The sequence below is a fragment of the Lithobates pipiens genome, unplaced genomic scaffold, assembly GCF_037356315.1.
Source record: "Lithobates pipiens isolate NorthernLeopardFrog02 unplaced genomic scaffold, aLitPip1_a1.2 Scaffold_23, whole genome shotgun sequence".
NCBI classification, from domain to species: domain Eukaryota; kingdom Metazoa; phylum Chordata; class Amphibia; order Anura; family Ranidae; genus Lithobates; species Lithobates pipiens.
This window is the reverse complement of record NW_027507785.1, coordinates 163,941,945-163,969,575: the sequence shown is the minus strand read 5'-3', so window position 1 is coordinate 163,969,575 and position 27,631 is coordinate 163,941,945. Positions and strand designations below refer to the sequence as shown.

General features: G+C 43.4%; 1 protein-coding gene across 3 annotated transcripts in view; it reads right to left on the bottom strand.

Moving 5' to 3' along the window:
• PMM1 (phosphomannomutase 1) overlaps positions 1–27,631 on the bottom strand; it is a 149,181-nt gene that overhangs the window by 29,942 nt on the left and 91,608 nt on the right. For all 3 annotated transcript variants that reach the window (XM_077452529.1, XM_077452531.1, XM_077452530.1), the window contains one exon: positions 3,643–3,742. In XM_077452529.1, coding sequence (XP_077308655.1) covers positions 3,643–3,742 — 100 coding nt within the window. The remainder of the gene's footprint in view (positions 1–3,642; positions 3,743–27,631) is intronic.

Genomic DNA, 27,631 nt, shown 5'->3' with positions numbered 1-27,631 from the left:
AAATGAAAGGCTGACACCACTTTGGCAAAAAGGATGGAACAGGTCGTAACACATGGATAGAATCGGCACACGTCCCTCTGCCCAGGCTAGTATGTGGATCACCTCCTTCAGAGCTGAAAGAATGCTGGTACTGCCTTGGTGGTTTATATAGGCCACTACATTGGTGGACTGAACCCTGATAGGGCAGTCCTGAAGCTCCACTGTCCAGGATCATAGGGCCAGACGTACTGCCCATAACTCCAGGATGTTGATGGGCAGAATCTGTTGTCCTTGGCCATTTCCCCTGAGCTGTGAGACACTCTAGGATCACTCTCCAGCCTGAGAGACTGGCATCTGTGGTCAGTACTCTCCAAGTTACCGGGAAGAAGGCTCTTCCCTTTCACAGGTTCTGATCCTGCCACCACCAGTTTAGACTTAAGCGTGCCCAAGAAAATAAGAACATAATCCATAATCCAGGGCTTATCCTCTCCTGTTCCAAGCCAACAAGATGTCTTTTTGTATAGGCCTGGAATGGAACTGTGCATAGGGCACTGCCTCGAAGTAGGACACCATCCTTCCTAGAAGACTCATACAGAGCCGAATGGAGGGTTGTCTGGTGCCTCTTATCTAACGCACCTGATGCTTCAGTGCATAGATCCTTATGGGTGGCAAAAATACCCCTGCTTGGATCGTATCTAAGATCAGAGCTAAATGCTTCAGACTTTGAGCTGGTCTCAAGGCTGATTTTTCTGTATTTATGACCCGGCCAAAGCTTTCCAAATACCGCACTGTGCAGGGTATGCTCTGTTGTAGAGCCTGTAGGGAGTGATCTCTGTGCAGGAGGTCTTCCAGATACCTGAGCACCAAGATCCATTGGGCACTTAAAATGCCCAGTACTGGTGCTAGGACCTTTGTGAACACCTGGCAAGCCCAAAGGGTAGAGCCACAAACTGAAAATGACGTTCCTTTACTGCAAATCGTAGGAACATCTGATGAGGCTGAAAGATAGGTACATGTGCTGCGGTGTCCAGGTTTCCACTTCACAAGGTCGCATTACAGGCAAAATCTTGCAGGATCTTGAGTCTTCTTTGCGGGGCTCGGGTACCATTTATCTAAGCATATAGAGTCTGTGTCAAATGGATCCGATCTGTCAATCCCTTGATTCATTTAATAACCATTTGCGGGACTAGAGACCTGGAGCTCAGAGCTAAAACAATAGTGCCCATCCACCTTGCAGACACTGGTAAAAAAAACAGATGAACTTTCTGTATGGGAGGGGTTATTTAGGGGTTCAATTTCAGTCTAAGACTTTGTCTACCAGTGTCCATTCACCTAGAGATGGTGTATAACCCAGTAGGTAATGTATATTAGCCTGACTCTGTGTCCCATGATGTATGAAAAAGAAAACAACGTTATTCATCAAACTAAATATTTATTATCGTGTATTAATATGTTTATTTGTATATTGATAAATATTTGATTTGATTTGATGATAGTAACATTTTATAGGTTTGATGTTGGTGATCCTAACCTATAGAAAAAAAATACCCTTTCTACAATTGCGTCAGAAAATAAGTCCGAGCTCCTAGAAAATAAGAATCTATGTTAATTAAATTAAAAAAGCGTGTATCTTTTAAAATCAACTTTACTTGCCACATAACGGAAAGAGAAGAGGTCCAAATTAAAGGGGTTGTAAAGGTTTGTTTTTTTATTTTCTAAATAGGTTCCTTTAAGCTAGTGCATTGTTGGCTCACTTACCTTTTCCTTTGATTTCCCTTCTAAATTTTTTTTTTCTTTGTCTGAATTTCTCACTTCCTGTTCCTCCTCCACACAAGATGTATGTGTTAGCAAACCCCCCCCCCCCCCCTCCAAAAGAGACAAAATTGAGTACTAATCGGCATACTTCGCCCTAAGGATAAATTCCCTCTGCAAGCCAAATTTCTCCCCAAACAAAAATTCCCCATCCTCCCAATACAAATCTCTCCCTGCAGAAATCCACCCTCATAGCACAAATCTTTTCCCCATCCTCTCATTAAGCTCAAATCCTCTCTCTTCCTATGCTAGCACAACTACCTCTCTCCAAAAAAGCATCCTGTTAGCACACAGCCTCACCCTCAAATTTCCGCTCCAAGCGCAAATCCTCCCCCTCTCCAAATCCCCCCTCCCAGCACAAATCCTCCCCTCCCCCAAATGACCCCCTCCTAGCACAAATACCCCCCACCACCCCAGAATTCCCTTCTTAGTACAAATACACCCCCCCCCCTTATAGATCCCACCTAAAGGTAATCATTTTCTCCCTACAAATACTCTCAATCCTCCCCTTGTGTCCTCAGTGCAGCTCTCCCTTACCTCGGCTTGGCAGCAGCTTTCCTCACACACACATACACAGACCTTAGATACAGTGCGGCACAACGATCTGTGATGCCCTTCTGCCGAAGCTCCCCCTCATGTTGTCCTTTCAAAGCTGAGGAGAAGCCGATTTCTAAACTTGTCTGTGTGGCAGCTGGTGGCAGAGATGCCTGCCTTCTACCCACACTGCTTTCCACTTCCAGCTAGAGCTAGGCTCCTCTAGGTTGCAGCGCTGCCACAGCTCTCTACGCTCCTCTGAGTCCTCCCACCCCACCTCCGGCCGTGAGTGACATCCTGCCGCCGGCTGGGACTATGAGGCTCCTCAGTGGGGGAGCGAACAATGAAGTTGACAGGGAAGGGAGGTGAAGCCGGGGCTTGTTGTGCCGGAAGCAGGAGTGCACTCAAACAATTTTTTGGGTACACCACCAGCACCTGCTAGCGTGTACGACACAGATGTGAAGCACATTGCCAGCACTTCACCTGCACCCCCCCTCCTAAAGAAAATCGTACCATCCAGGGCATCCGCCCCTTCCTTGTACCGGTCCTGTCTGCTGTCTTCAGTTTTATTTACCGTTTAGAAAGTTCAGATCGTGTTAGGACATTTTCTCTTACTGATCAACACTGCAGTGAAGTCTGGGCATACAGTCAAGACAGCTGATTGGAGAAAAGGCACACGCCCACTCTCCTCAAAGGTAGAGACTTTCAGAGCTGATTGTTGAATAATTCAGGGCTCTGCTAACCCATTTATATAGCATCCTCTACAACACAAAACTCAAGCTGCGTTTATTTCAGTTGACAGAGAACTTGTCAGGAGTTATCAGGCTGATAATAGAAGAACAGAGCAGGAGACAGCTACGGGATATAGGGATTTGAAGAGAGATAATAAAATATTGCAGATATATGTGCCCAGCTCAAATCTCATGAATCAGGTTTACATCCACTTTAAGGTAAGTTTTGACCCCACTGGCAGATAATTTGCACAAAAACCTGGATTTGAATTTTACTGCGTGATAATCGTTGGACAGTTTTTATTTGTGCCCTTTTTTGTAACTCCTAAGGGAATATATATATTTTTTTTTAGGCATACCGGACTTGCTGTTCTCTTATCTTTTGGAGTAAGTGGGGAAATTATTATTTAAAAATTACATGTTCAACAGCAAAAAAATCAGGTAACTCAGTAGAGAAGTCCTCCTGTAGCCAATTTAAAGCTACTACTAAAATATTTCCTTTTTGGTAGATGTAGGTTTTAGCATGATGGTATTAAAAATTCAAGACTACAACTGACTACAATTTTCCTGCAATTGAATTACATACCTTGTCCAACTCAGAAAATTCAATCCTCTCCTCTTGATTGCAGCTACGGCCAATAGGTGAGATGTTCAACATTCCATTACGAAATTCAATGAATGTTCCACTGTGGATGAACATGGAAAAAAGAATTGTAATTAAAAAGTTATCTACATAATTGACAACCTGATTATAGTAATGCACAAACTAAGACTCTGAGACCGAAGGCTAGAGGTATTTGAAACAAAACAGGTTATTATCAACAATTTAGACCATCTTTTAGTAAGGCAGCCTATGGAATACTTTGAAACTAATGTTACCAATCATTCTATAACACATATACCAGTCTCTGTGGGTTTAACACAATAGACCCATAATATTCCTTACTGTCAGATTTGAACTTCTGGAATACTAACGCTTGCATCTGGCATTCCAAGTACAGTGCAAATTAGTTGCTAGTGTAAAGCTGGATGTTTCTTATTTGGCAATGTGTGTTAAATTGGCTAACATATCCACAATTCTGTCTCTTATGCAGTGCAAAGTTAGTGCAAAATTAAATAAGCAAACATTTATTATATTGCAGTTTACCAATTCTGAGATGTGATGGCTGCATTTGTTTCTTTTTTTTAGGCTTTCCTTTTTTCTATATTACATAGTAGGTGAGGTTGAAAAAAGACCAATCTATGTGTGTGATTATATGACAGTATTGCATTGTATATCCCTGTATGTTGTGGTCGTTCAGGTGATAGTTTTTTGAAACTATCGATGCTCCCCGCTGAGACCACCGCCTGTGTAAGGGAATTCCACATCCTTGCAACGTAGTTTAAGGTTAAATGTCTTTTCTTCTAATTTTAATGAGTGGCCACGCATCTTGTTAAACTGCCTTCCGCAAAAAAGTTTTATTCCTATATCCCCAGTACAGTATTTGTAAATTGAAATCGCTCCCTTTCCAGCACATCCTTCCTGAAGACTGGTGTCCAGAACTGGCCAGCTTACTCCAGGTGCAGCTGAACCAGAGTCTTGTAGAGCAGGAGAATTATCGTTTTATCTCTGGAGTTGATCGCCTTTTTAATACATGTCAATATTCTGTTTTCTTTGTGAGCAGCAGCTTGGCACTATCATCTACTAGGACCCCCAGGTCCTTTTCCATCCTAAATTCCCCCTGAAGTTCTCCCCCCAGTGTATAGATTGCATTCATATTTTTACCACCCAAATGCATTATTTGGCATTTTTCTACATTAAACCATGTAGTTGCCCACCCCGTTAATTTGTTCAGATCTGCAAGGTTGCCATATCCTGCAGAGAAGTTATTGCCCTGCTTAGCTTAGTGTCGTTTGCAAATACAGAGATTGAACTGTTTACCCCATCCTCCAGGTCATTTATGAACAAATTAAATAGGATTGGCCCCAGCATAGAACCCTGGGGGACTCCACTACACACCCCTGACCATTCCTCACCCTATGGTCCATGTCAACTAACCTTATTTTGTATAGTAAACATTTATGGTGAACTGTGCCAAATGCTTTTGCAAAATCCAGATACACCACATCTACGGGCTTTCCTTTATCTAGATGGCAACTCAACTCCTCATAGAAGATTAATAGATGGTTTGGCAAGAATGATTCTTCATGAATCCATGCCGATTACTGCTAATGATACCGTTCTCATTACTAAAATCTTATATATAGTCCCTTATCATCAAGAGCTTGCATAGTATTGATGTTAGGCTAACTGGTCTAATTCCCAGGAATGTATTTTGGGCCCTTTTTTAAATATTGATTCTACATTGGCTTTTCTCCAATCAGCTGGTACCATTCCAGTCAGTAGGAACAATGGTCTGCCAATTACTTGACTGAGTTCCCTAAGTACCTTAATGTTAAGTTTCCCAAGTCTAATTTTGATTCTGTCAACAGAAAAGTTACAGGGATGAGACAGTGGCGTCTCTAGGGGGTGGCTTTTGGGGCTATAGCGCCGAATCTGGGGCACATAGACCTGAGTCTCTGCAAGGGTCCCCTAGGGAGGGAAGCCTCTCTGGGTACCCTGATGTAAGTGGGGGGCTCTCTGGGGACCCTGATGCAATGGGAGGCTCATTGGGGACCCTGATTTTAAGGGAAGGTTCTCTGGGGACCCTGATTTTAAGGCAAGGCTCTCTGGGGACCCTAATGTAAGGGGGGCTCTCTGGGAACCCTGATGTAAGTGAAGGGCTCTCTGGTTATCTATATACACACACACACACATACACACACACACGTATATTACTGTATATACATGTATATGCCCGCCCAAGTGTATGACTTTCTTTACTACTTAATGATACCTGTCAGCAGGGGCGTTCCTAGGTCTACAAAAGATCTGGGGCTCTATCCCCAGATCTTTTAGAAGACCAAGCAACGCCCCCTGCTGACAGGTATCATTAAAATGATCAGCTTTTATGTAAAACCTTTATCCCAAAAGGAAAAAATGTGTGCTGTAATTGATTGATTGATCTAACCATACACTAATTTAATCTTGACTGATTGTGGCTGATCTTGCTGATTTTCAAGCTGTGGGTGGTCCTGTGGGTACCACACGGCTTGACAAACATCAACTAGAAAATCTGGCTGGAAAATGATGGCTGTTTATTATTTCCAGCTATTGTATTCTGACAGCTGCACACTGATAGCTGTCAGAATACCTGAACACTGATTAGAGATGGTGTAGAACCTTAGGTAGATAAAACTTTTGTACTTTTGATTAAATTGACTCTATACTAACAGTATACCGATAAGGCATCTGGGTGCTATGAGTGGCTGCTTCTTTAAACCCAAGAACTTTCCACAGAAACCTCAGAATGTTAAAGTAATAATTCAATCTGAAGAGCAAAGCGCAACACCAAAGTATTTAGAGTCAGAAATTTGACTTTATTCCAACCATATAATGTGTGCAACAGCTAGCGTGTTTTGAGGGACAAAGATCACCCCTTTATCAGGGCTTGGTAACTTTCAGCTGCTGATATAGATTAATGGAGTTTGAATTACAGTTTGGTCCTGTTCACACTGACATTAGAAACACGTATTTGGGGATAATACGTATTTGGGGATAATTTAGGCATTCCTCAAATGCCTAGCAAAGCAGCCTACAATGAATAATATGGACAGTAGACAAAAGCTGTTCATATTTCAAAAATATGTACCATTTGCATTGTTTTGCATCACTGTGTGGCAAAAATGAACCTACGTGTTAAGTATCAGAGGAGTTAAAGCTTCTCCCATTCTCCTTCCATTCATGTCTACATTATACACAGGGCTGTACATCATATACCAGGTTGCACATTATACACCGGGCTCTGCACATCATATACCAGGCTGTACATTATACACAGGGCTCTGCACATCATATACCAGGCTGCACATTATACACAGGGCTCTGCAGATCATACACCAGGCTACACATTATACACAGGGCTCTGCACATCATATACCAGGCTGCACATTATACACAGGGCTCTGCAGATCATACACCAGGCTACACATTATACACAGGGCTCTGCACATCATATACCAGGCTGCACATTATACACAGGGCTCTACTAAAGCAGATGAATAATGCCTATCTTGTGTATAACCACATCGGGCACCTCTGCCAATCGATCTACCAACTGGCTGTTTTTGTACTGACTTTTCTTACCAATTCGTGACAGCAGAGTGTGTGGGGGAGGGTAATGATGTGGGATGATAGTTGACTGTGTGATGTGACAGCAGAGTGTGTGGTAAGACAGTTGAGTATGAAATGTGATAGCGGAGGGTGGGGGATGGTATGGGATGATAGCAGAGTGTGCAGTATGCCCTGATCTGTCTCCACACCGGTTTCCATATAGGGCAGAGGTCTCAAACTGGTGGCCCTTCAGCTATTGAAAAATTACAAGTCCCACAAGTCATTGCAAGGCTGACCATTACAAGCATGACTCCCACAGGCAAAGGCATGATGGGACTTGTAGTTTTGCAACAGCTGGAGGGCTGACAGTTTGAGACCCCTGATATAAGGAATTGTTGTTGGTCTATCTCTTTTTCTGTCCACTATACCCCCCATTATCTGCCATTCCTCTCAATATATTATATATATATATATATATATATATATATATATATATATATATATATATATATATATATATATGTATTTATTTATTTATATTATTTACCCAGAATAGTATAAGCATCGCCTGTGTTTATTGTTTTTTCTCATGTTGGGTTAGTTACAGTGCCTTGCGAAAGTATTCGGCCCCCTTGAACTTTTCAACCTTTTGCCACATTTCAGGCTTCAAACATAAAGATATAAAATTTAAATTTTTTGTGAAGAATCACCAACAAGTGGGACACAATTGTGAAGTGGAACGAAATCTATTGGATAATGGTCATATAATGACCATGTGGGCATCTAGATCACACTGCAGATCGGGGTGCTCCCCATTCCCCCTCACACCACTACAACTTGCACATGTGCCACATTCAAAGGATTTGGACAAATATATATATTTTTTAAGCAAAAATAGATTGCTGCACTCAAATCCAAGGACTGCAGGTCTGCAAGAGGACGGGCCACCACTGGGACTGCACTAGTTAATCACAAGACACAAAGATTCATGGTGACAAGAGAGCACAGTAATTTTATCATAAAGGATAAATTATGCCCTGCCTGCTACAGTGCTACCTCCATTTCACAATGATGGTGAATGAAAGCCCAAAGAGTTACCACGGCAGGCAGCTATTGTGCTGCGGCTTACCTTGTGATCCTCTAAGGCGGTACGTTTAACGGAGTCGACGTCACTTCCTGTACTTTGAGTGACGTTAGAACTAGAACAGAAAACACCGCTCATGTCCTAGGGCAGTGAAAGTCTATGCATTGTGCACCCTCCGGGCCAGTCCATCGTGCCGAAAGCTCGCCACAGAGCGAGTTTTTGGCTGCAAATGAAGCGCCTCGTCTGCAATCTCGTGATTGCATAGAGGTGGCGCTTCCCATATTGCACTGCACCCGATGCCCGGACACAGTGCACATAAGGACCTTTTTTTTTATTTTTCTTAAAGGGACATTTTTAAATATAAATATATATATATATATATATATATATATATATATATATATATATATATATATATATATATATATATATATATATTTTTTTTTTACATATTTGTTTTGAATGCCTGGGCACCCCCTATGGACAGGCCGCCACTCGCATGTTCGCATCACTGGATCAGATGGGCTCAGGTAAGTAAAAGGGGGGTCTGGGGAGTAGCTGCCGAACAGAAGGTTTATCACCTTAAAGCATGGAATGCCTTAAAGTGAAAAACCTTAAGGCTAGGTTTCCACTAGTGTAACTTTTCATGCAATTTGGGACTGAAAAGTCACATGACAAGTTGTACCCCATGATTTCCAATGAGTACTGTTCATAACTGTGCAACTTTAAGACGCAGCGTCTTCAAAGTAGTCCTTGCACTACTTTGGTCCCAGTTTGATGTGACTTGAGGTCCATAGACCTCAGGAATACACAGGCATTGTGTCAAGTCGCGGCAAAAAAACACAGTAAAATCGCAGTAAAAAATCGTGGTAAAAATTGCGCGACTTTGGGGACGCAATAGTGGAAATATAGCCTAAGGTTTTAGAGACACCTTAAAGCTGAACTATCTATTTACCTTCAGTCTTGGAACCTGTACAGCTGTACAGGTTCCTCTCCTTTACTGAATTAGCTTGCTCTGATTTCACTGCACTGCGCTTTTATCAGTGTGCAAAAGACGCTGCAGCAAGTCAGTTAGAGCCTGTCTCATTTCCAGGCTGGAGGACATCCAGACATATATATTCCTTGTTTGCATTAGGACTAAGGGCTTTGACTTAGAATACTGAGGCAAGGTGCTGTTGCACCATTTATGATCTGCCTGCATTTCACAGAGATGCACAGAGACCCAGTGATGATGTCAATGGCTCTAAACTAAGATACTGTATGTAGTAAAAACATCAACGTTGGTATATAGGAAGGGGATCCTGGGGAAGGAGGTAGGGGAGGATCTATCTCTTAACTGGGAAAGTCTTTTCCTATATGTTCCCACAATCTAGGTGATACGCCTTTGTCTAGATCCCCCAATAACCCTCTTTGGTGTAACCTGTCTTTGCGGGAACTTTATAAGGTGGAACCTTATAGGCCCAGTATGAGATTATATATAATGGTATATAAATATGTTCATTGGCTGTACCGTTTTTGTTTCTTTGAGCAGTTATATAGGATATACAGGGTCCCAAGGACTTGGCGTTTTAAATATGCACAGCTTTGCCACGCTGCGTTAGCTTAGTTTGGGGGAGGTGTTGTTCAGCTCCATAATACTAAATAGTAATCAGTTTTGCTGGATCCGGATCCTGTAAAGCTGGTCTCTAGATAATAGGCGGCCCTGGGTAATTCACAACTGGTTGAGCGAGTTAAGGCCCATTGGACTACTATTGCACTGGAGTTGTCAGATGAGAAGTGAAGTGAGGTGCTTGCTATGTATTTACCCACAGTTATTGCCTCAATGGACAAGATAATTCAGCTATGTTATCTGCCCAAGACATATTATACTCCTGTACATTTATTTTGTATGCATAACAGAGATTTAGTGCTGTCATAAATGCCAGCTGTATGAGGGTACCTTTCTTTACATGGTGTGGGAGTGCTCCAAAGCAAGACCTTTATGGTCTCAGGTAACAGAGTTCATAGTCAAAACTTTCGGCTTTTCTAACATATGTAACCCCCTTAGGTATTCTGGGTGTTACTGAGGATGAGGAGATGGGTGAGGCTACAAAATTGTTTCTCAGACTCCTCTTTTTCTATGTCCGTAAGCTTATTGCTAGGAGGTGGATTCATGTACAAATTTTAACTCTGGAGATGTGGAAAATATTAGTTAAAGCGGATCTTCTGCTTTACAGAAGGACGTATGAGGCCTGTGGGTGCCTCAACAATTTCAGGAAGGTGTGGTCTTGTTGGGTTGATTCTACTGAAACTCTAGAGGGTGAAGTGGATCTCTGCATGACTACAATGAGGGGACAGTGAAGCACTATGGACCCATGGCTGTAAGGTAGTAACAGATCTCGCACACTCTAAAGAACCCTGTATATTCTGTGACTGTTTCAGTTTTTTTGTGGGTTTCTGTTATTTGGATGTTTTATTACATTTTTTACAGTATCTGTGTTGAGGTAAACCTTAAACCTTTAAAACACTTGGCTAGGAGGAGATTAGTCGGTTCAAGTTTACTGTTATGGGTATGGATGCAGTTTGCTTATGCCATGCATAATGTGTAATTAATATTTTTTTTAATGTAAATACTGCCTTTTTGTTCTTTCATTTATACAGACAAAAATATGTGATGTAACCGATATTGTATTTACCCTATGATGTCCAGTAATAAAAACAAAAAAAAAAACTTTAAAAAAATTAACGTTTTAGTTAAAAATGTTATTAGCATGTTGATGGAATGCCTTTAAGTGACTCTCCTGCTCACATAGATTATTTATGCACATCACATTCTGTCTGTCTAGGTCATAAACCCCAAACGGTGAAAGTGGAGAAAGACCGTGAACTGAGGAACACGACCTTACACACAGCTGCTACTACTGCTGTATTTTCACCCAGACCAGAGGCAGAGAGTATCAAGCAAGCATTCCTATGTTCTAATAGTTTATCTGCTGCTGTCCATAGCTTCTTGAGTGTGTATCTAAGCCCTTGTGACAGACTTACCTGTCCTGTTATTAATATCTCACAAGCATAGTGCTAGGCAGCTAGATTTGTGCCACTGTATGTATGTCCACGCTGGTCACCTTCCAGTATATTAGAAAGTGAACCTGTTTTTTGCAATAAGGTTTGTATGGCCCTCCTGTTATTTTACTTATTTTAGTATTTTACTCTCTTCTGGTTTAGGATTCTATAGCTAGTGTTAGCCTAGGGATCTATAACCAGTGTAATCTAGAGCCAGGTTAGGCATTTGACAGCCACTTCTGGTAGTTAGAGTTCTGGTTGCATGAGAGATTAGAAACTACTAGGGACTAAAGCACAGAGTAGATAGGCTGACTGAGGTTCAGTATCACACCAAAATTTCTGGTGAAAAGATGCTGCATTCCAGACTTCTTGGACAATGTCTGGAGGGTCTCTTCATCACTGCAGATCTGGTCTACTGGCCTTCGACACCAAGATGAAAGATGCATCGTGATCAGGGCTGGTGCAAGGATTTTTGACACCCTAGGCGAAACCTAATTTTGCTGTACCCATTGGCCCCACCCCTGACTCCACCCCCTTTGCCCTGCCTATGTGACAGGAGGTGGCGCTATACAGGTAGCATCGGCTCTGCTTCCTCTAGCACTGGCTCCCGCGCTGCACTGCGCATCTAGTTACACTACCAGTCGTGCCTGAGAGTTAGTTACATGCTGCAGCCTGCAGAGCATGCAGAAGCGGAGGAAAATCACTAGATGGGTGCCCCTAGGCAGCAGTGTGCCCTAGGCGGTTGCCTAGTGGTAGCACCGGACCTGATCGTGATCACCCTCAGGGGCCCCTGCAATTGGACTTTGCTGCAACATTCATCTGGAAGTATCTCTATTAATTAACCACTTTCAGACCAGACCATTTTGCTGGTCAATGACCAGAGGTCTTTTTACAATTTGGCACTGCGCTGCTTTAACTGGTAATTGCGCGGTTATGCAATGTTGTACCCAAACAAAATTTGCGTCCTTTTTTTCCCACAAATAGAGCTTTCTTTTAAAGGTATTTGACTGACTCTGCGATTTTTATTTTTTGCGATATAAACATAAAAAGACCGCAAATTTTGAAAAAAAATGATATTTTCTACTTTTTGTTATTAGAAAAATCCAATAAACTCAATTTTAGTCATACATTTAGGCCAAAATGTATTCAGCCACATGTCTTTGGTAAAAAAAAAAGTCAATAACTGTATATTTATTGGTTTGCGCAAAAGTTGTCACATCTACAAACTAAGGTACGTTTTCTGGAATTTACGCAGCTTTTAGTTTATGACTGCCTATCTCATTTCTTGAGGTGCTAAAATGGCAGGGCAGTACAAAACCCCCCCAAATGACCCTATTTTGGAAAGTAGACACCCTAAGGAAATTGATAAGAGGCATGTTGAGCCCATTGAATATTTTATTTTTTTGCCTCAAGCGATTGAATAATGACAAAAAAAAAAATTTTTTTTTTTTTTTTTTTACACAAAGTTGTCACTAAATGATATATTGCTCACACATGCCATGGTTATATGTGGAATTGTACCCCAAAATACATTCTGCTGCTTCTCCTGAGTATGGGGATACCACATGTGGTCGACTTTTTGGAAGCCTAGCCGCGTACGGGGCCCCGAAATCCAAGCACCGCCTTCAGGATTTCTAAGGGCATACATTTGTAATTTCACTCCTCACTACCTATCACAGTTTTGAAGGCCATAAAATGCCAAGATGGCACAAAATACCCACAAATGACCCCATTTTAGAAAGTAGACACCCCAAGCTATTTGTTGAGAGGCACGTTGAGTCCATGGAATATTTTATATTTTGCCACAAGTTGCGGGAAAATTACAAACTTTTATTTATTTATTTATTTTTTTCACAAAGTTGTCACTAAATGATATATTGCTCACACATGCTATGGGCATATGTGAAATGACACCCCAAAATAAATTCTGCTGCTTCTCCTGAGTACGGGGATACCACATATGTGGGTCTTTTTGGGAGCCTAGCTATTTGCTGAGTCCATGGAATATTTTATATTTTGCCACAAGTTGCGGGAAAATTACAAACATTTATTTATTTATTTATTTTTTTCACAAAGTCCTGAGTACGGGGATACCACATGTGTGGGATTTCTTGGGAGCCTAGCCGTGTACGGGGCCCCGAAAGCCAAGAACCACCTTCAGGCTTTCTAAGGGCGTAAATTTTTGATTTCACTCCTCACCACCTATTACAGTTTTGAAGGCCATAAAATGCCAAGATGGCACAAACCCCCCCCCCCCCCCAAATGACCCCATTTTAGAAAGTAGACACCCCAAGCTATTTTCTGAGAGGCATGTTGAGTCCATGGAATATTTTATATTTTGCCACAAGTTGCGGGAATATTACAAACTTTTTTTTTTTTCACAAAGTTGTCACTAAATGATATATTGCTCACACATGCCATGGGCATATGTGAAATGACACCCCAAAATAAATTCTGCTGCTTCTCCTGAGTACGGGGATACCACATGTGTGGGACTTTTTGGGAGCCTAGCCGCGTACGGGGCCCCGAAATCCAAGCACCGCCTTCAGGATTTCTAAGGGTGTAAATTTTTGATTTCACTCCTCACTACCTATTACAGTTTTGAAGGCCATAAAATGCCAAGATGGCACAAACCCCCCCAAATGACCCCATTTTAGAATGTAGACACCCCAAGCTATTTACTGAGAGGCATGTTGAGTCCATGGAATATTTTATATTTTGCCACAAGTTGCGGGAAAATTACAAACTTTTATTTTATTTTTTATTTTTTTTCACAAAGTTGTCACTAAATGATATATTGCTCACACATGCCATGGGCATATGTGAAATGACACCCCAAAATAAATTCTGCTGCTTCTCCTGAGTACGGGGATACCACATGTGTGGGATTTTTTTGTGAGTCTAGCCGCGTACGGGGCCCCGAAATCCAAGCACTGCCTTCAGGATTTCTAAGGGTGTAAATTTTTGATTTCACTCCTCACTACCTATCGCAGTTTTGAAGGCTATAAAATGCCAAGATGGCACAAACCCCCACAAATGACCCCATTTTGGAAAGTAGACACCCCTAAATTTAGGGGTACACTAGTGAGACTCACAGGTAAAAAAGCACCTAGGCTGTCAGCGACTGTATCAAAACGCTACAAAAAAAACTGTTAGCGATCGCAGGGATCAGGCCTGACTCTGCGAACGCTGCAGTTATGTGCGTTGTGTTTTGTAAGTGACAGTGATCGATCGATACTGCACTTGGATGGGCTGTGCTGGGCTTGGCGGAGGGGCTAAACGCAGGTGCTAGCAGGTATCTGGGCTGATCCCGCTAACAATGCGTTTTGGGAAACCTAAACTGCTGGCGACGCTAATATAGATCTGATCAGATACTATATTACTAAGGGAGGTGTATGCTTTGCGCGTGGGTGTTAGCGGTACTGGCACTAACCTGACGCTGCCTGGGGCGACGCAGACCTTATCTGACCCTCAAACTTATATCACCCGCCGGGTGATCAGGGGGTTAAACCTTTATTAGGTAATAAATGGCGGGTGCCCTGAAACTATAAAAAAATAACTAACCAACCAGCGTCACCTGTAACAGTTATATGTTGATCACTGGTGAAAGGGTTAACTAGGGGGCAATCAGGGGGCTTTATGCGGTAGTATATGGGGGTCCCTGGCGCTATAAAAAGCTGCGGCGAACCTAAATACCTACCTGCCTAACTAGCGTCACCTGTGACACTAATACAGCGATCAGAAAAACGATCGCTTATTAGGCTGGGTTCACACTGGAGTGATGCGGGAACGCCACGAATCCACGGCGGGTTCCCGCATCGCATGCCTCCCGGCGGCAGTTCACACTGCCCTATGCGAACTGCTGGGAGTGTCAGTGAAATGTTAATGACACCCCCAGATCAGTTCGCATATCGCAGTGCGATCTGCAAACTCTGACAGGAATCGGATCGCATGGTGTGAACACCCAAGCGATCCGATTCTGCTGCGGACCAAAAAAAGGGTCCCATGCGAGTTTTCGGCGGGTGCGATGCGAATTCAGCCATACTATCTGTATGGCTGAACTCGCATCGCACAGAGATCGGATGTGATTTGCACTGCAGTGCGGTGCGAATCACATCCGTTCTCATAAACCGCTGCAATGTGAACCCAGCCTTAGTGACACTGGCGAAGGGGGGGGTGATCACGGGGTTAAACCTTTATTGGGGGGGTTAGGGGGGTACCCTAGAACTAAAGGGGGCTAACCCTAACTGCCCTAACAGTTATTACAGTCACAAATGACACCAATGCAATAACAAAAAAAATAAATTAAAAAAAATAAATGCAATTGGTGTCACTGTGACTGGGGGTGCAGGGGTGATTGGGGGGGTGATCGGGGGGTGAAGGGGGGGTGAGAGTGTGCCTGGCATGTTCTGTGTAGTGTAGTGTTGGTGCAACTCACCGATCCTCTCTCCTCGGTGCCGGAACGAAAAATACCGACACGGAGGAGAGATTACATCACTTCCTCTGCCTGCGTTTACATTACAGGAGAGGAAGTGATGTCATGCTGCACTTCCATTCGTCAGGAGCGATCGCGAGGGGTGGCCATGAATGAATGGCCGCCCCCTCATCCCGGATCACTCCTGCACGGTATCCGACCGCCGCTGGCACGGGGGGGGGGGCCCGATCGGACCCCCCACCCGCGGGAAGGCAGGGACGTACAGGTACGCCCATATGCCTGCCCGTGCCATTCTGTCGACGTACATCGTGCGGCGGTCGGCAACTGGTTAAAGGCACACTTTTTAACCACTTGCTTACTGGGCACTTAAACCCCCCTCAGTCCCAGACCAATTTTCAGCTTTCAGCGCTGATGCACTTTGAATGACAATTGCGCGGGCATACAACACTGTACCCAAATTACATTTTTATCATTTTTTTCCCACAAATAGAGCTTTCTTTTGGTGGTATTTAGTTACAGCTCGGAGTTTTATTTTTTGCTAAACAAACAAAAAAAGATGCAAAAAAAAAAAAAAAAAAAATCATGTTTTAATAGTTTGTTATAAAATTTTGCAAACGGGTCATTTTTCTCCTTCATTGAAGTGCGCTGATAAGGCGGCACTGATAGGCTGCATTGGTGGGCACTGATGGGCTGCATTGGTGGGCACTGATAGGCTGCATTGGTGGGCACTGATAGGCTGCACTGGTGGGCACTGATAGGCATAGTTAAGGCGGCACTAATAGGCACAGATAAGGCGGCACCGATGGGCACAGATAAGGCGGCACTGATGGGCAAAGATGGGCACAGATAAGATGGCACGGATGGGTGGCACGGATAAGTGGCACGGATAGGTACCACAGATAGATGGGACTGATGGGCACTGATAGGTGGCACTGATAGGTGGCTCTGATAGGTGGCACTGCTGGGCACTGATGGGCGGCACTGCTGGGCACTGATGGGCGGCACTGCTGGGCACTGATGGGCGGCACTGGGGTGCAGCACCTTTGAGGCAGATTGGGTGGCACTGTGGGTGGCACTGTGGGTGGCACTGTGGGGTGGCACTGTGGGTGGCACTGTGGGCACTATGGGCACAGACGGGGGGCACTTACTTTTACTTTTAGTTCTACTTCAGGATGGCACTGCGGGAGGCAGGTGGGCACTGGCAGGTGGCATGTGGTGCCTCACATTGCTGGCCGTGATCGGGACTGATGTCCCGATCACGGCCGCCGGTGATCGGCTTTTTTTTTTTCTCCTCGCGCTGTCAGCGCGAGGAGGAATAATAGCCGATTACCGGCTCCGTTCTATCACATGATCAGCTGTCATTGGCTGACAGCTGATCACGTGATAAGGGGTCGGGATCGACCCCTTACACGGATCGGTGATCAGGCGAGTCTCACGGACTCGCCGATCACCGAGCGCGCCGCGCGCGCCCCTCAGGGGGCGCGCAGGCCGCTCGTAACCGGGACGACGTCAATAGACGTAGTCCCAGAAATCTAGGTCCGCGCTAATGCCGTCATTCGGCAATAGCGCGGATCCCAAGTGGTTAAACAGAGTATAGCATCAGTCAATTAAACTCCTGGGATATTGATCTGGTCAGTTAAGTAGCAGAGGGGGTTGTTAATCAGTTTCAGCTGCTTTGGTGTTAATGAAATTGGTGCACTAGATGGGAAACGGTCAGGGCTGGCTTAGCCCTTCCTTCTCTGGGCTGGCTGCTCAGCTGTCGGCTAATTGCCAGCTCTCATCTCTCTCCACATTCACCCAGCTGTCCCACAATCTTCAGTGTCAGAAAAGTGCTCATGTTCAAATTCAAAACTAACAAATCTGTGCTCCACTTGCTCAGTGATCAGACCAGGTGCCCCACATAAGTGGTCAACACCCAGGGTGAGTTTACATCAATCTCTAGTGTGGTCACTTGTGCTTAGTGGAAAAAAAACCCTAGATGATGTTCGGTAGTAAAGGGAAAAATGATAGAGGGGGCAGAGGAAGCATGATTGTGTCACAGCGACAGTACATCAGCCCACGGTGGAAAAAAATCTAGGAAACCGAGCCAAACCGCCACTGAGCAGTATCCAGCAGATGCCAGCCAGGTTATTTCCCTTTACATGCACATGTTGAACATACTGGGTGCCAGGCTATAGACACTGCTAAATGTGAGTTTACTTATGGTAATTTATTGTTTGTTTTATACTTCATAAATTACTGTTTTACTCTATGGGCTCCCCCTTCTGTCATTTTTCGCCCCACTACCAGAGGATGTAGTGAGCCGGCCAGTAAAGACTTCATCTAGGGGTTTTTCCCCACTAAGTGCAAGTGACCACACTAGAGATCGGTGGTCAACACCCAGGGTGAATTTACATCTAGGTGGGACCTGGTCTGATCACTAAGCAAGTGGAGCACAGATTTGTTTGTTTTGAATTTGAGCACAAGCACCTTTATGAATGTAGTACTGACTCCCGAAGGAGCTGCTGGTTTTATTGGGCTTACCATTACCTCCTTGTTTGCTTCTCCGTCTAGGGATTTCCCTGGTAGATGGCCCAAAGAATGTGGAAACTGATACTGAATCTTCTTTTGGGTTATTTATTTGCAACAGAAACAGAGTCTTTCAAATAGAGGGTAGAGGGTTAGGAGTAAGTTCAGGTACTTTAGACTGCAAAAATTCAAGGAAGTCCTTATAGTAAATACAGAGAATAAAGACCGTTTCACAGCTGGATTTTACAACCCTCAGATAGACCTCCTCTCACTAGGCCTAGTAGCCAGTAGGGTGCTTGGCAAAGTCTCTGCCACAGACTTGTGATGTACACTTGAGCGTTACTGAGGAACGCAGATGAATTTAAAGAGCTAACATACGGTACCAGGTTCTCTCAGCTGATCCGGCGATACCGTATGAGTGTATATCCAGGTTGTGTCCTTCAACTAGGCCTCCAGGCTCCTTAAGAGAAGCCAGCCTTGTGCACGGCCTTCTCCTGAAGAGTCCTCCCCTGGGGTTCATCATTTGCTGGGTCTCTCCCTTCAGATGAGATGGCACCGGACCACCCTTGGATCAAAAGGCCTCGAAATCCACTCAGGCCTGTCCATGCAGTTGCGTTGCCTCGGGCCAGCCGACCTGAGACTGGAATGCATGGTTCCGCGCCCCAGGCCAGGAGGGCCATGGGCTGAGTCAGGAGGACCACCAGAACCAAAAAGACAGAAAATCAAAGTTGGAACCCCGGACCACGTGGTGTCGGTACCTTAAATACCACCCCCCAGAATGCACAGCAGGAGAACAGTGGCATTCAATACACCCAAGTTAACTGTGTTCCTACTCTTGCCGGGGGTGACAGCGACACCTGCGGCCAAGGAGAACCCAGTGCAACCCAGCTGGACTGGTACTGAAACCAGAAATTTAGAAAATAGTCCTGAAACCCAACTGTGGTTTCAGGCAAATTAACTTTAGAAAATAAATATAGCGCCTGCTCATCAGGAGCCAGCGCTACATGAATATTGTGGAACTTTATTTTGATATACCATTTGGATCATTGATTTTGTTATAAGCTAGTGCAGTGTTTTCTTAGATTTATTATTAGTAGTATTGCCATTGAGCTCACATTGATACTGCTGCTGCTAATATTGCTGCACTGTTTTTATTTACTTATGTGGCGCTAAGTTACTTGTTTTCACAGTTCCTGGAGGATGAAGGTATTGATAACACTGAATGGCCCCCACGTTCGCCTGACCTAAATCCAATAGAACAACTCTGGGACCTTGTGTTTCAGTCCATTCGACACCGCCAGGTTGCACCTCAGTCTGTTTAGGAGCTGGGTGATGTTCTGGTCCAGATCTGGGACGAAATATCCCAGGACACAATCCGTTGTCTCATTAGGAGCGCATCCCCACACTGTCAGGCATGCATAAAAGCACGTGGGGCCATAGAAATTACTGAGTACCATTTTGAGTTGCTGCAATAAAATTTTAGCAAAATGGACTAGCCTGCTACATCTTTTTTTTATTTCGATTTTTGGGGTATCTTTGAATTCAGCCCTTTGTAAGTAGAGAATTTTAATTTCCATCAAACGATGTGGCATCCTTTCATTCCGAACACATTACCCAGTCCATATTAGTATAGATATCCAGCATAATATTTTTCCCCATTGAGATCTGATGTTTTCAAAGTGTTCCTTAAAATATTTGTTGAGTAGTGTGTATATATATCCTGATTCATGTGCACAATTCCACCAGGACTCTTGTTGGTCCCTTTGCTAATAATATCTTTATACTGGGGTCTCACCTTGGATGGATTTTATACAATATGCCTTTTTGTGGAGCACTTTTGTGGGCATAAGAAAATTCTATTGTGATGGGGAAAACAGGTACCAGTGAGGGAAAAGGTGGTTGCTCATCAAGCGTAGTGTCTGTAATAGGTTCCCAACAGAATCCGGAAACTGAATTGAAAGGAAGTAGCAGGAAACACAGGAGGCCACCAGAGTAGGCAGGGGGCCACCAGAGGGAGTAGGCTGAGGATGCAGAACTGTAGGACCCTGCTGGGATCCAGGCTAGGGTGTGCCTGGAAACGCACCTGAAAAAAGTTTGAGCCTACGCAGCGGAAAATTGCTTTTGCTGCTTTCTCCAGGTTTTGGTATTCAAGCATGGGGCTCTGTAGTTTGTAGTTTATTTATAGTGTCTTGGGTGGGACTGGATCTCCAACCGTGGGTCCAGATTATGTAGATGACCAGCAGGGTGTGTGCTCAGGTGAGCACGGCGCTTATAATGAGGGTATGGGAATACTTCATGGCTCCCAGTTGGTGACTGCTCTACCCCAAGACCCAAGAGAGGCAGGAGGTCTCTAGGAGGCAGCCAGAATGTGTGTGACTGCAAGAGGCAGTAAATGGCCTGAGGACTAAGGCCAGGGGGGAGCTGTGGGCGCTAAAGTAAAACCGTCCACACTGAAGAATCTTATGGTCTGTGTGACCAGGATAAAGAGCAGAGGTACTGCTAAAGAGAGCCAGGTGGGCTAGCATTTTTCTGTTTGTGGATTTGCTGAAGAAGACCCCTGCATGGGAATCCTTTATGTTACAGAGTTTTTTTTTGTCTTTTTAATAAAAATTGGCTACCATGCCCTAAAATATAGTTCCTGACTGGCATGATTCAATGACAAATGCATATACCACGAGAGCTAATGGTCTCCCATGTTGCAATATATTTGATTGATTGAGATATATATATATATATATATATATATATATATATATATATATATATATATATATATATATATATATATATATCAAACAGTAGTATAAAAATAAACTGTTCCAACACTGGATTATTAAAATACTAACACAGCGCTAAAATTAAACATGATATTAAAGAGGAAGTAAACCCTGATGGGTTTACTTCCTCTTTTTCCCTGCAAAGGTAAAGCATAATGGACTACTATGCATCGCATAGTAGCTCATTATGTGTCACTTACCTGACACAGGAGCCAGCGAAGTCGCCGCTGTCCCCTGTAGTCCGCCGCATCCATGTTGCTTGTGGCGTCTCGCAGCTCCGACGAATCACAGCGGCGCAACCGCGATGACGTCACTCCCGCGCATGCGCACGGGAGTCGCGCCTCGCAGCTCCGCCGCTGTCATACGGCGAAGCCGCGATGACGTCACTCCCGCGCATGCGCACGGGAGTCGACAAATTTGGCAAATCCATTCTTGGATTTGCTGCATTTAGTGCGCCTGCGCGCCGCTGTCTACGGCGCATGCGCCGTAGACAGCGGTGCCCATTTTCGGGCAAATATCTCCTAAACCATATAGGTTTAGGAGATATTGCTTGGACCTACAGGTAAGCCTTAATCTAGGCTTACCTATAGGTCCAAGTTGTTTGGAAGGGTTTACTTCCTCTTTAAGTGCAATATCACAATCTGTGGTCTTCCCCACAAATAAAAGTCTATGAGCAGTGGATGGGACAGTTCAAAAAAAGTTTTTGATTGTTAAATCAAAGTAGTCCAAACATGCACCTTTCACCAGAGATAGTGAACAAATTCCACCTTGTGCAGCAAGGGGGTCAAACCAGGGGGTCAAACTCACCAGAAACCTCTTAATGAGCCAGCATTAAGGTAGGATAAACAACAGCCACTCAGATCCTAAGTCCCCATCAACATCAAGATCCACTAGTACAGGGGTTCCAGAGTTATGTCATAAAACCCAAAAAATCGGCACATAGAATAATCTCATTTATTTATAAACAAAACCCCTATATACAAGAGGACCGCTTAATAAAAACTGCGTACATCAAGTTAAAAATCACAAGCGAAAAAATATATGTGACCCAGAGAGCGCCATCACCATAATCAGCCGTCCTGGATGGAGTGAGCGTTTCCTTGCAGATACCGCAATCACTTCTGGGTAGACGGTGGAGGGAGGTGGAGTGCAAAGCGTCACTTCCGGGATGCCCTGAGGGCGTGACCAACATGACATCCTGGAAGTTACGCTTTTCTTTCCACCGCCCTCCACCATCTACCCGTAAGGGATTGTGGTATCTGCAAGGAAACGCTCTCTCCATCCAGGACGGCTGATTATGGATGATAGCGCTCTCTGGGTCACATATACTTTTTTGCTTGTGATTTTTAACTTAATGTACTAGTTAGACAAACACAAAGACAACCTCTGGATATGAGCATGTGCACTCAACTTCTTTGGTCGACCATGGCGAGGCCTGTTCTGAGTGGAACCTGTCCTGCTAAACTGCTGTATGGTCTTGGCCATCATGCTGCAGCTCAGTTTCAGGGTCTTGCCAATCTTCTTATAGCCTAGGCCATCTTTATGTAGAGCAAAAGATTTTTTTTTTTCAGTTCTTTGCCATGAGGTGCCATGTTGAACTTACATGACCAGTATGAGAGAGTGAGAGCGATAACACCAAATTTAACACTACTCCCCATTCACACCTGGGACCTTTTAACACTGACGAGTCACATGACACTAGGGAGGGAAAATGGCCAACTGGGCTTAATTTGGACATTTTCACCTAGGGGGTGTATTCACTTTTGTTGCCAGCAGTTTAGACATTAATGGCTGTGTGTTGAGTTATTTTGAGGGGACAGCAAATTTACACTGTTATAGAAGCTGTACACTCACTACTTTATATTGTAGCAAAATGTCATTTCTTCAGTATTGTCACATGAAAAGATATAATAAAATAATTACAAAAAATGTGAGGAGTGTACTCACTTCTGTGAGATACCGTGTAAATATATATTTTCTCTCTCTCTCGCCCCCCCCCCACCCCGTAACAACAACGCCCCTTCCCTTTAGTCTCAATGCTGTATACCCCTGCTGTACTCCCACTGCTGGTTTCTGCTTACACTTACCTTTTACAGCCACACAGATGTGGCAGCGGTGACTCCTGAGGTAGGGAGCAGCCACACCCGCTATGTCTGCATACTCCCCTTTTTGGAGTCTCTACAGACTGTTTTTTGTTCTCGGGCTGGGATACTTTTTCCCCACCCATTGGATACCCTCCTCGCTATTGACATACACTTCACCACCAAAACACACCCCCTCTCCTCTCTTTATTCTCCTCTTCAACTTACAGTCTAGCCTAATATTCCTCTGTTTCCTTCCCCCTATATCCCCGGGGCATTCCAGTGGTCACCAGCTTTATGAACTACATCAACAGCATATCCATTTTAGTCCACGACCATGGCCCCCCTGATGGTTCTTACCCTCAATGTCCATAGGCTCAATTCTCCTAACAAATGCACAAAGGCTTTCCGCACTCTTGCTTCTGTTAAATCGCATATAGCTTGTTTACAGGAAACACACTTTACTACTCAATCCACACCAAAATTCTTTGGCTCCTCCTACCCTCAAGTTTACATAGCCTCTGTTTCTTCTAAGAGCATAGGAGTCCTTATAGCCTTCCATCACTTTCACCCACCTGGTGGCTATGAAAGACCCCGAAGGAAGCTACCTGATTTTCACAGGCGACCTCCTAGACAGCGGGATAACTATAACATTGTACTCTGCACCCAACAAAAATCAGATTCCAGTCCTCACCCATTTACAGTCATAGATACCCACAAAAGGGGTACTCTTCTAGTCTGCGGCAACTCCAATCAGGTTCTTTACCCTTTTTTGGAAAAATCTCCCATTACTCTTTCCACCCACCCCACTAGGCTGACTTTTTAATAACTTCTAAACTGCCACTCCTTGACGGATTCTTGACGCAAATGTAATCTGGCTAAGTGCCAATACACAAACTATTCCTATCCACATAAACTGTTCTCTCGGATCGACCACATATTTCTCACTGTTGGCTCCTCTCCCCTTCTCCTTTCCTCATCCATTCTTCCTATTTCACGGTCAGACCATAGCACAGTTCTCACCACCCTCTCCTCTCTAATCCCTAATCATTGGTGCATCAATGATACCGTCCTAGCACACCCAGAACATCTCCTAGAACTTGAACTGGCTTTTAAGGACTACGTTGCTGATAACTCTACTGATGGGACCTCCCCACTGACTCTGGGAAACCCATAAACAGGTTATTCGAGGCATCTGCATCAGTCAAGCCTCTCATCTCCGCAAATAAAAACACTATCTACACAAGTGTCTAGAAGAAGAGTTTCACAAGTCATCCATCAAGATCCAAAACCATCCTAAACTGGTCTCTAGGTAGCTCATTGAAGCTGCTGAGAAAAATCACTAAGTATACCATCATAAATTCTACATGAAGGAAAATAACCTAAACACCTACCTAGCCCTCGCCCTATGCAAGGCAGACCATGCCCCCAAACCTGTATGCCTGAAACTTTTACATAATACTTACTCTTGTAACCCCATTAACATGCTATGCAAATTTGGTCATAGACTTTCTGACCTCTACTCCACTTCGGGCACCTATGACCGTGCAAGAGCTGAGTGCCTCTTTTACTGGATCAAACTCCCAACACTCTTGACTGCTTATGCTGAGAACCTTGATAAACCTATCACACAAACAGAAGTCATCACAGCTTTCAATAAACCAAACAAACATCCAGGCCCTGATGGCCTATCTGCCACCTATTACAAAAAACCCTTACTCCCATTCTAGTTTGTGAGCTTGACTCCCTCCTCGATGGCTATGCCTTCTGGGCTGAGACCCTAACGGCAATCATTTCTATGATCTCCAAACCCTGCTCCGATGACACACTATGGTTTAATTACCGACCCATATCTGCTCTCAATCTGGACATTAAAATCTTAGCAAAAATCTCCAGTTGCCTAAACCTAAATCATTGGCTCACTGATCCACAGGGATCAAGTCGGCTTTATCCCACCCCGCCAACCTGGTGACAATATACACCTAGCCCATGCTGCCTGAACTCGTAAAATTCCATCATGCTTCTTATCACTCGCCAATTGTAAGGCTCTTTACACTGTCTATTGGCCCTATCTCCACTTTGTCCTATGCCAATGGGGATTTGGAGCACACTTTTTACACTGGGTCTTCTCACACTACGCCAACCCCAAGTCCTATGTCCAATACGCCGGACGCAAATCAAATCTTTTTTCCATTGAAAGAAGCGCTCGGCAAGGGTGTCCACTTTTTTTTTTATAATTTAAGTTTTATTTTATTATATCATTTACCATACAATCCATCTTTAAAACAGTCTACTTTATCATATATCTCTTATTCATTTCCCACTATCCCCCCTCCCCTCCCCACCCCACCTCCCTATGTTCTGTTGATCCTCTTTGAATTCACTTCATGATGCTTCTACTATTGCCTGTATGTAAGTTTCAGTCATTCTAAATAATCTCCACTTTTTCCATGTTGCCCAGTATCTATTCATTCCATCTTTCTCCATATTACTTAAATATTTCACATTATTAATATACTCTACTCTCTGTATCCATTTTCTAATAGAAGGTTTTTTAATCTCTAACCATCTTTTAGGGATGAGGGCTTTTGCCGCATTAAGTAAAAATTGTATTAGGGTTTTTCTATATTGGTTTGTAGTTTTCTCAAAGCCATTAAATAAACAAACCCAGGGGCAATATGGTATCTTGTCCCCGGTTATTATCTCTATATAGTCTAATATACTATGCCAATATTGTTTTATTTTAGGGCATTCCCACCATATATGGAATGCTGTTCCGAGTAATTTACATTCTCTCCAACACTGTGAGGATTTGGAAGGATGTATTCTATGTAGCTTTTCCAGTGTCAAATGTCATCTTATCAGGCACTTATAGTTTACTTCTATGGACCTTATGTCCGATGCATATTTATACACAGCGTTTATCATTTGTGTCTCGTCCAAGTTAATACCCATATCCTGTTCCCATTTTACTATAGCGGGTATTGCCCCCTGCCCCTCTATTTCTGTAAGAATTTCATATACCCGGGATACAGTATGTTTTACTATCTTTTTTGAGTTGCAGAGCTTTTCCATTGGTGTTAATGTGTTCTCATCCCTTATTGGACCTTGGATTGATTTAAAAAAAAATGTTGAATCTGTAGGTTCTCCTATTCCTTTAGGTTTTGCCACCCATATTTCTTTATTAATTCCTGTTTTGACATTAATTCACCTCCTAAAGTGATATCCTTTAATTGTATATTTATCATTTGTTTCCCTAATTGCGTACCCATTCCTGGGATAAAAAAAATTGTGCCCCCAAGTGGAATTAGTGGAGAATTATATATCCATTTATTACTACGATATAATGCATCCCATATTTTAAGTGTTGTTAAGGTTATTTCATGTGCCCTATTTCTTTCTATTCTATATTTTGGCAGAATCCAAATAATTTTTTGTAAGTGTGTACCATAGAGTATCTCCTCCATTTTTACCCATTTCTTATTAGTGCCTAAGTTAGCCCATTCCACCAGTCTTGCTAAAGTGATTGCTGTATAATACCTATATGTGTCGGGGAGTGCCATCCCACCCTTTTTTTTTTTCCTAGTTAATAAGTTATAATTTACCCTTGGTTTTTTGTTTTGCCATATAAAATTTAAAAAAAGTGTCTTAAAAAATCTTTTTGGTATACTGATCGGGAGCATTTGAAATTTATATGTAATTTTTGGTAAAATCACCATCTTCAATATATTAATTCTACCAGTCCATGTGATTGATCCCTTTTTTATGTTTCTTAGCTCTGCTTTAATTTAATTTAATAATGGAATATAATTAGCTTGGTATAGATCTTTTTATACCTAGGTATGTTATTTTTTTTTTCTCCGATGAAAAGGGAAATTCTTGCTGTAGTAGTTTCTCTTCCTTCTTATCTAGTCCTATATTCAATATAACTGTTTTTATAGGGTTTATTTTAAAGTTTGAAAGAGCTCCGTAATCCCTTAATTCTTTAATTAAACAAGGAAGGGACCTTCGCGGGTTAGTCATATATAGGAGTATGTCATCCGCACATGCCACACTTTATGTTCCTCATCCCCCAATTTTACCCCCCCATGTTAGCATTATTTCTGATTTTTGGGAGTAATGGTTCCAGGGCAATCACATACAGGAGAGGCGATAACGGGCACCCCTGTCTTGTCCCATTCCGCATCTCGAATGCGGGTGACATACTCCCATTTACCCCCACTCTAGCTGTTGGCTGTATATATAGATTATTTATCCATTTCAACATCTTTGGGCCTAAGCCTATATTCTGAAGGGTTTCCATCATAAAGCACCAATCTACTTGGTCGAATGCCTTTCGGCATCGATCGATATTAATATCATTGGAGGGTTATTTTCCTTAACTTTACCCACGAGTAACAGAGTTCTTAAACTGTTATCTCTCCCCTCTATGCCTGGTACAAATCCTACTTGGTCC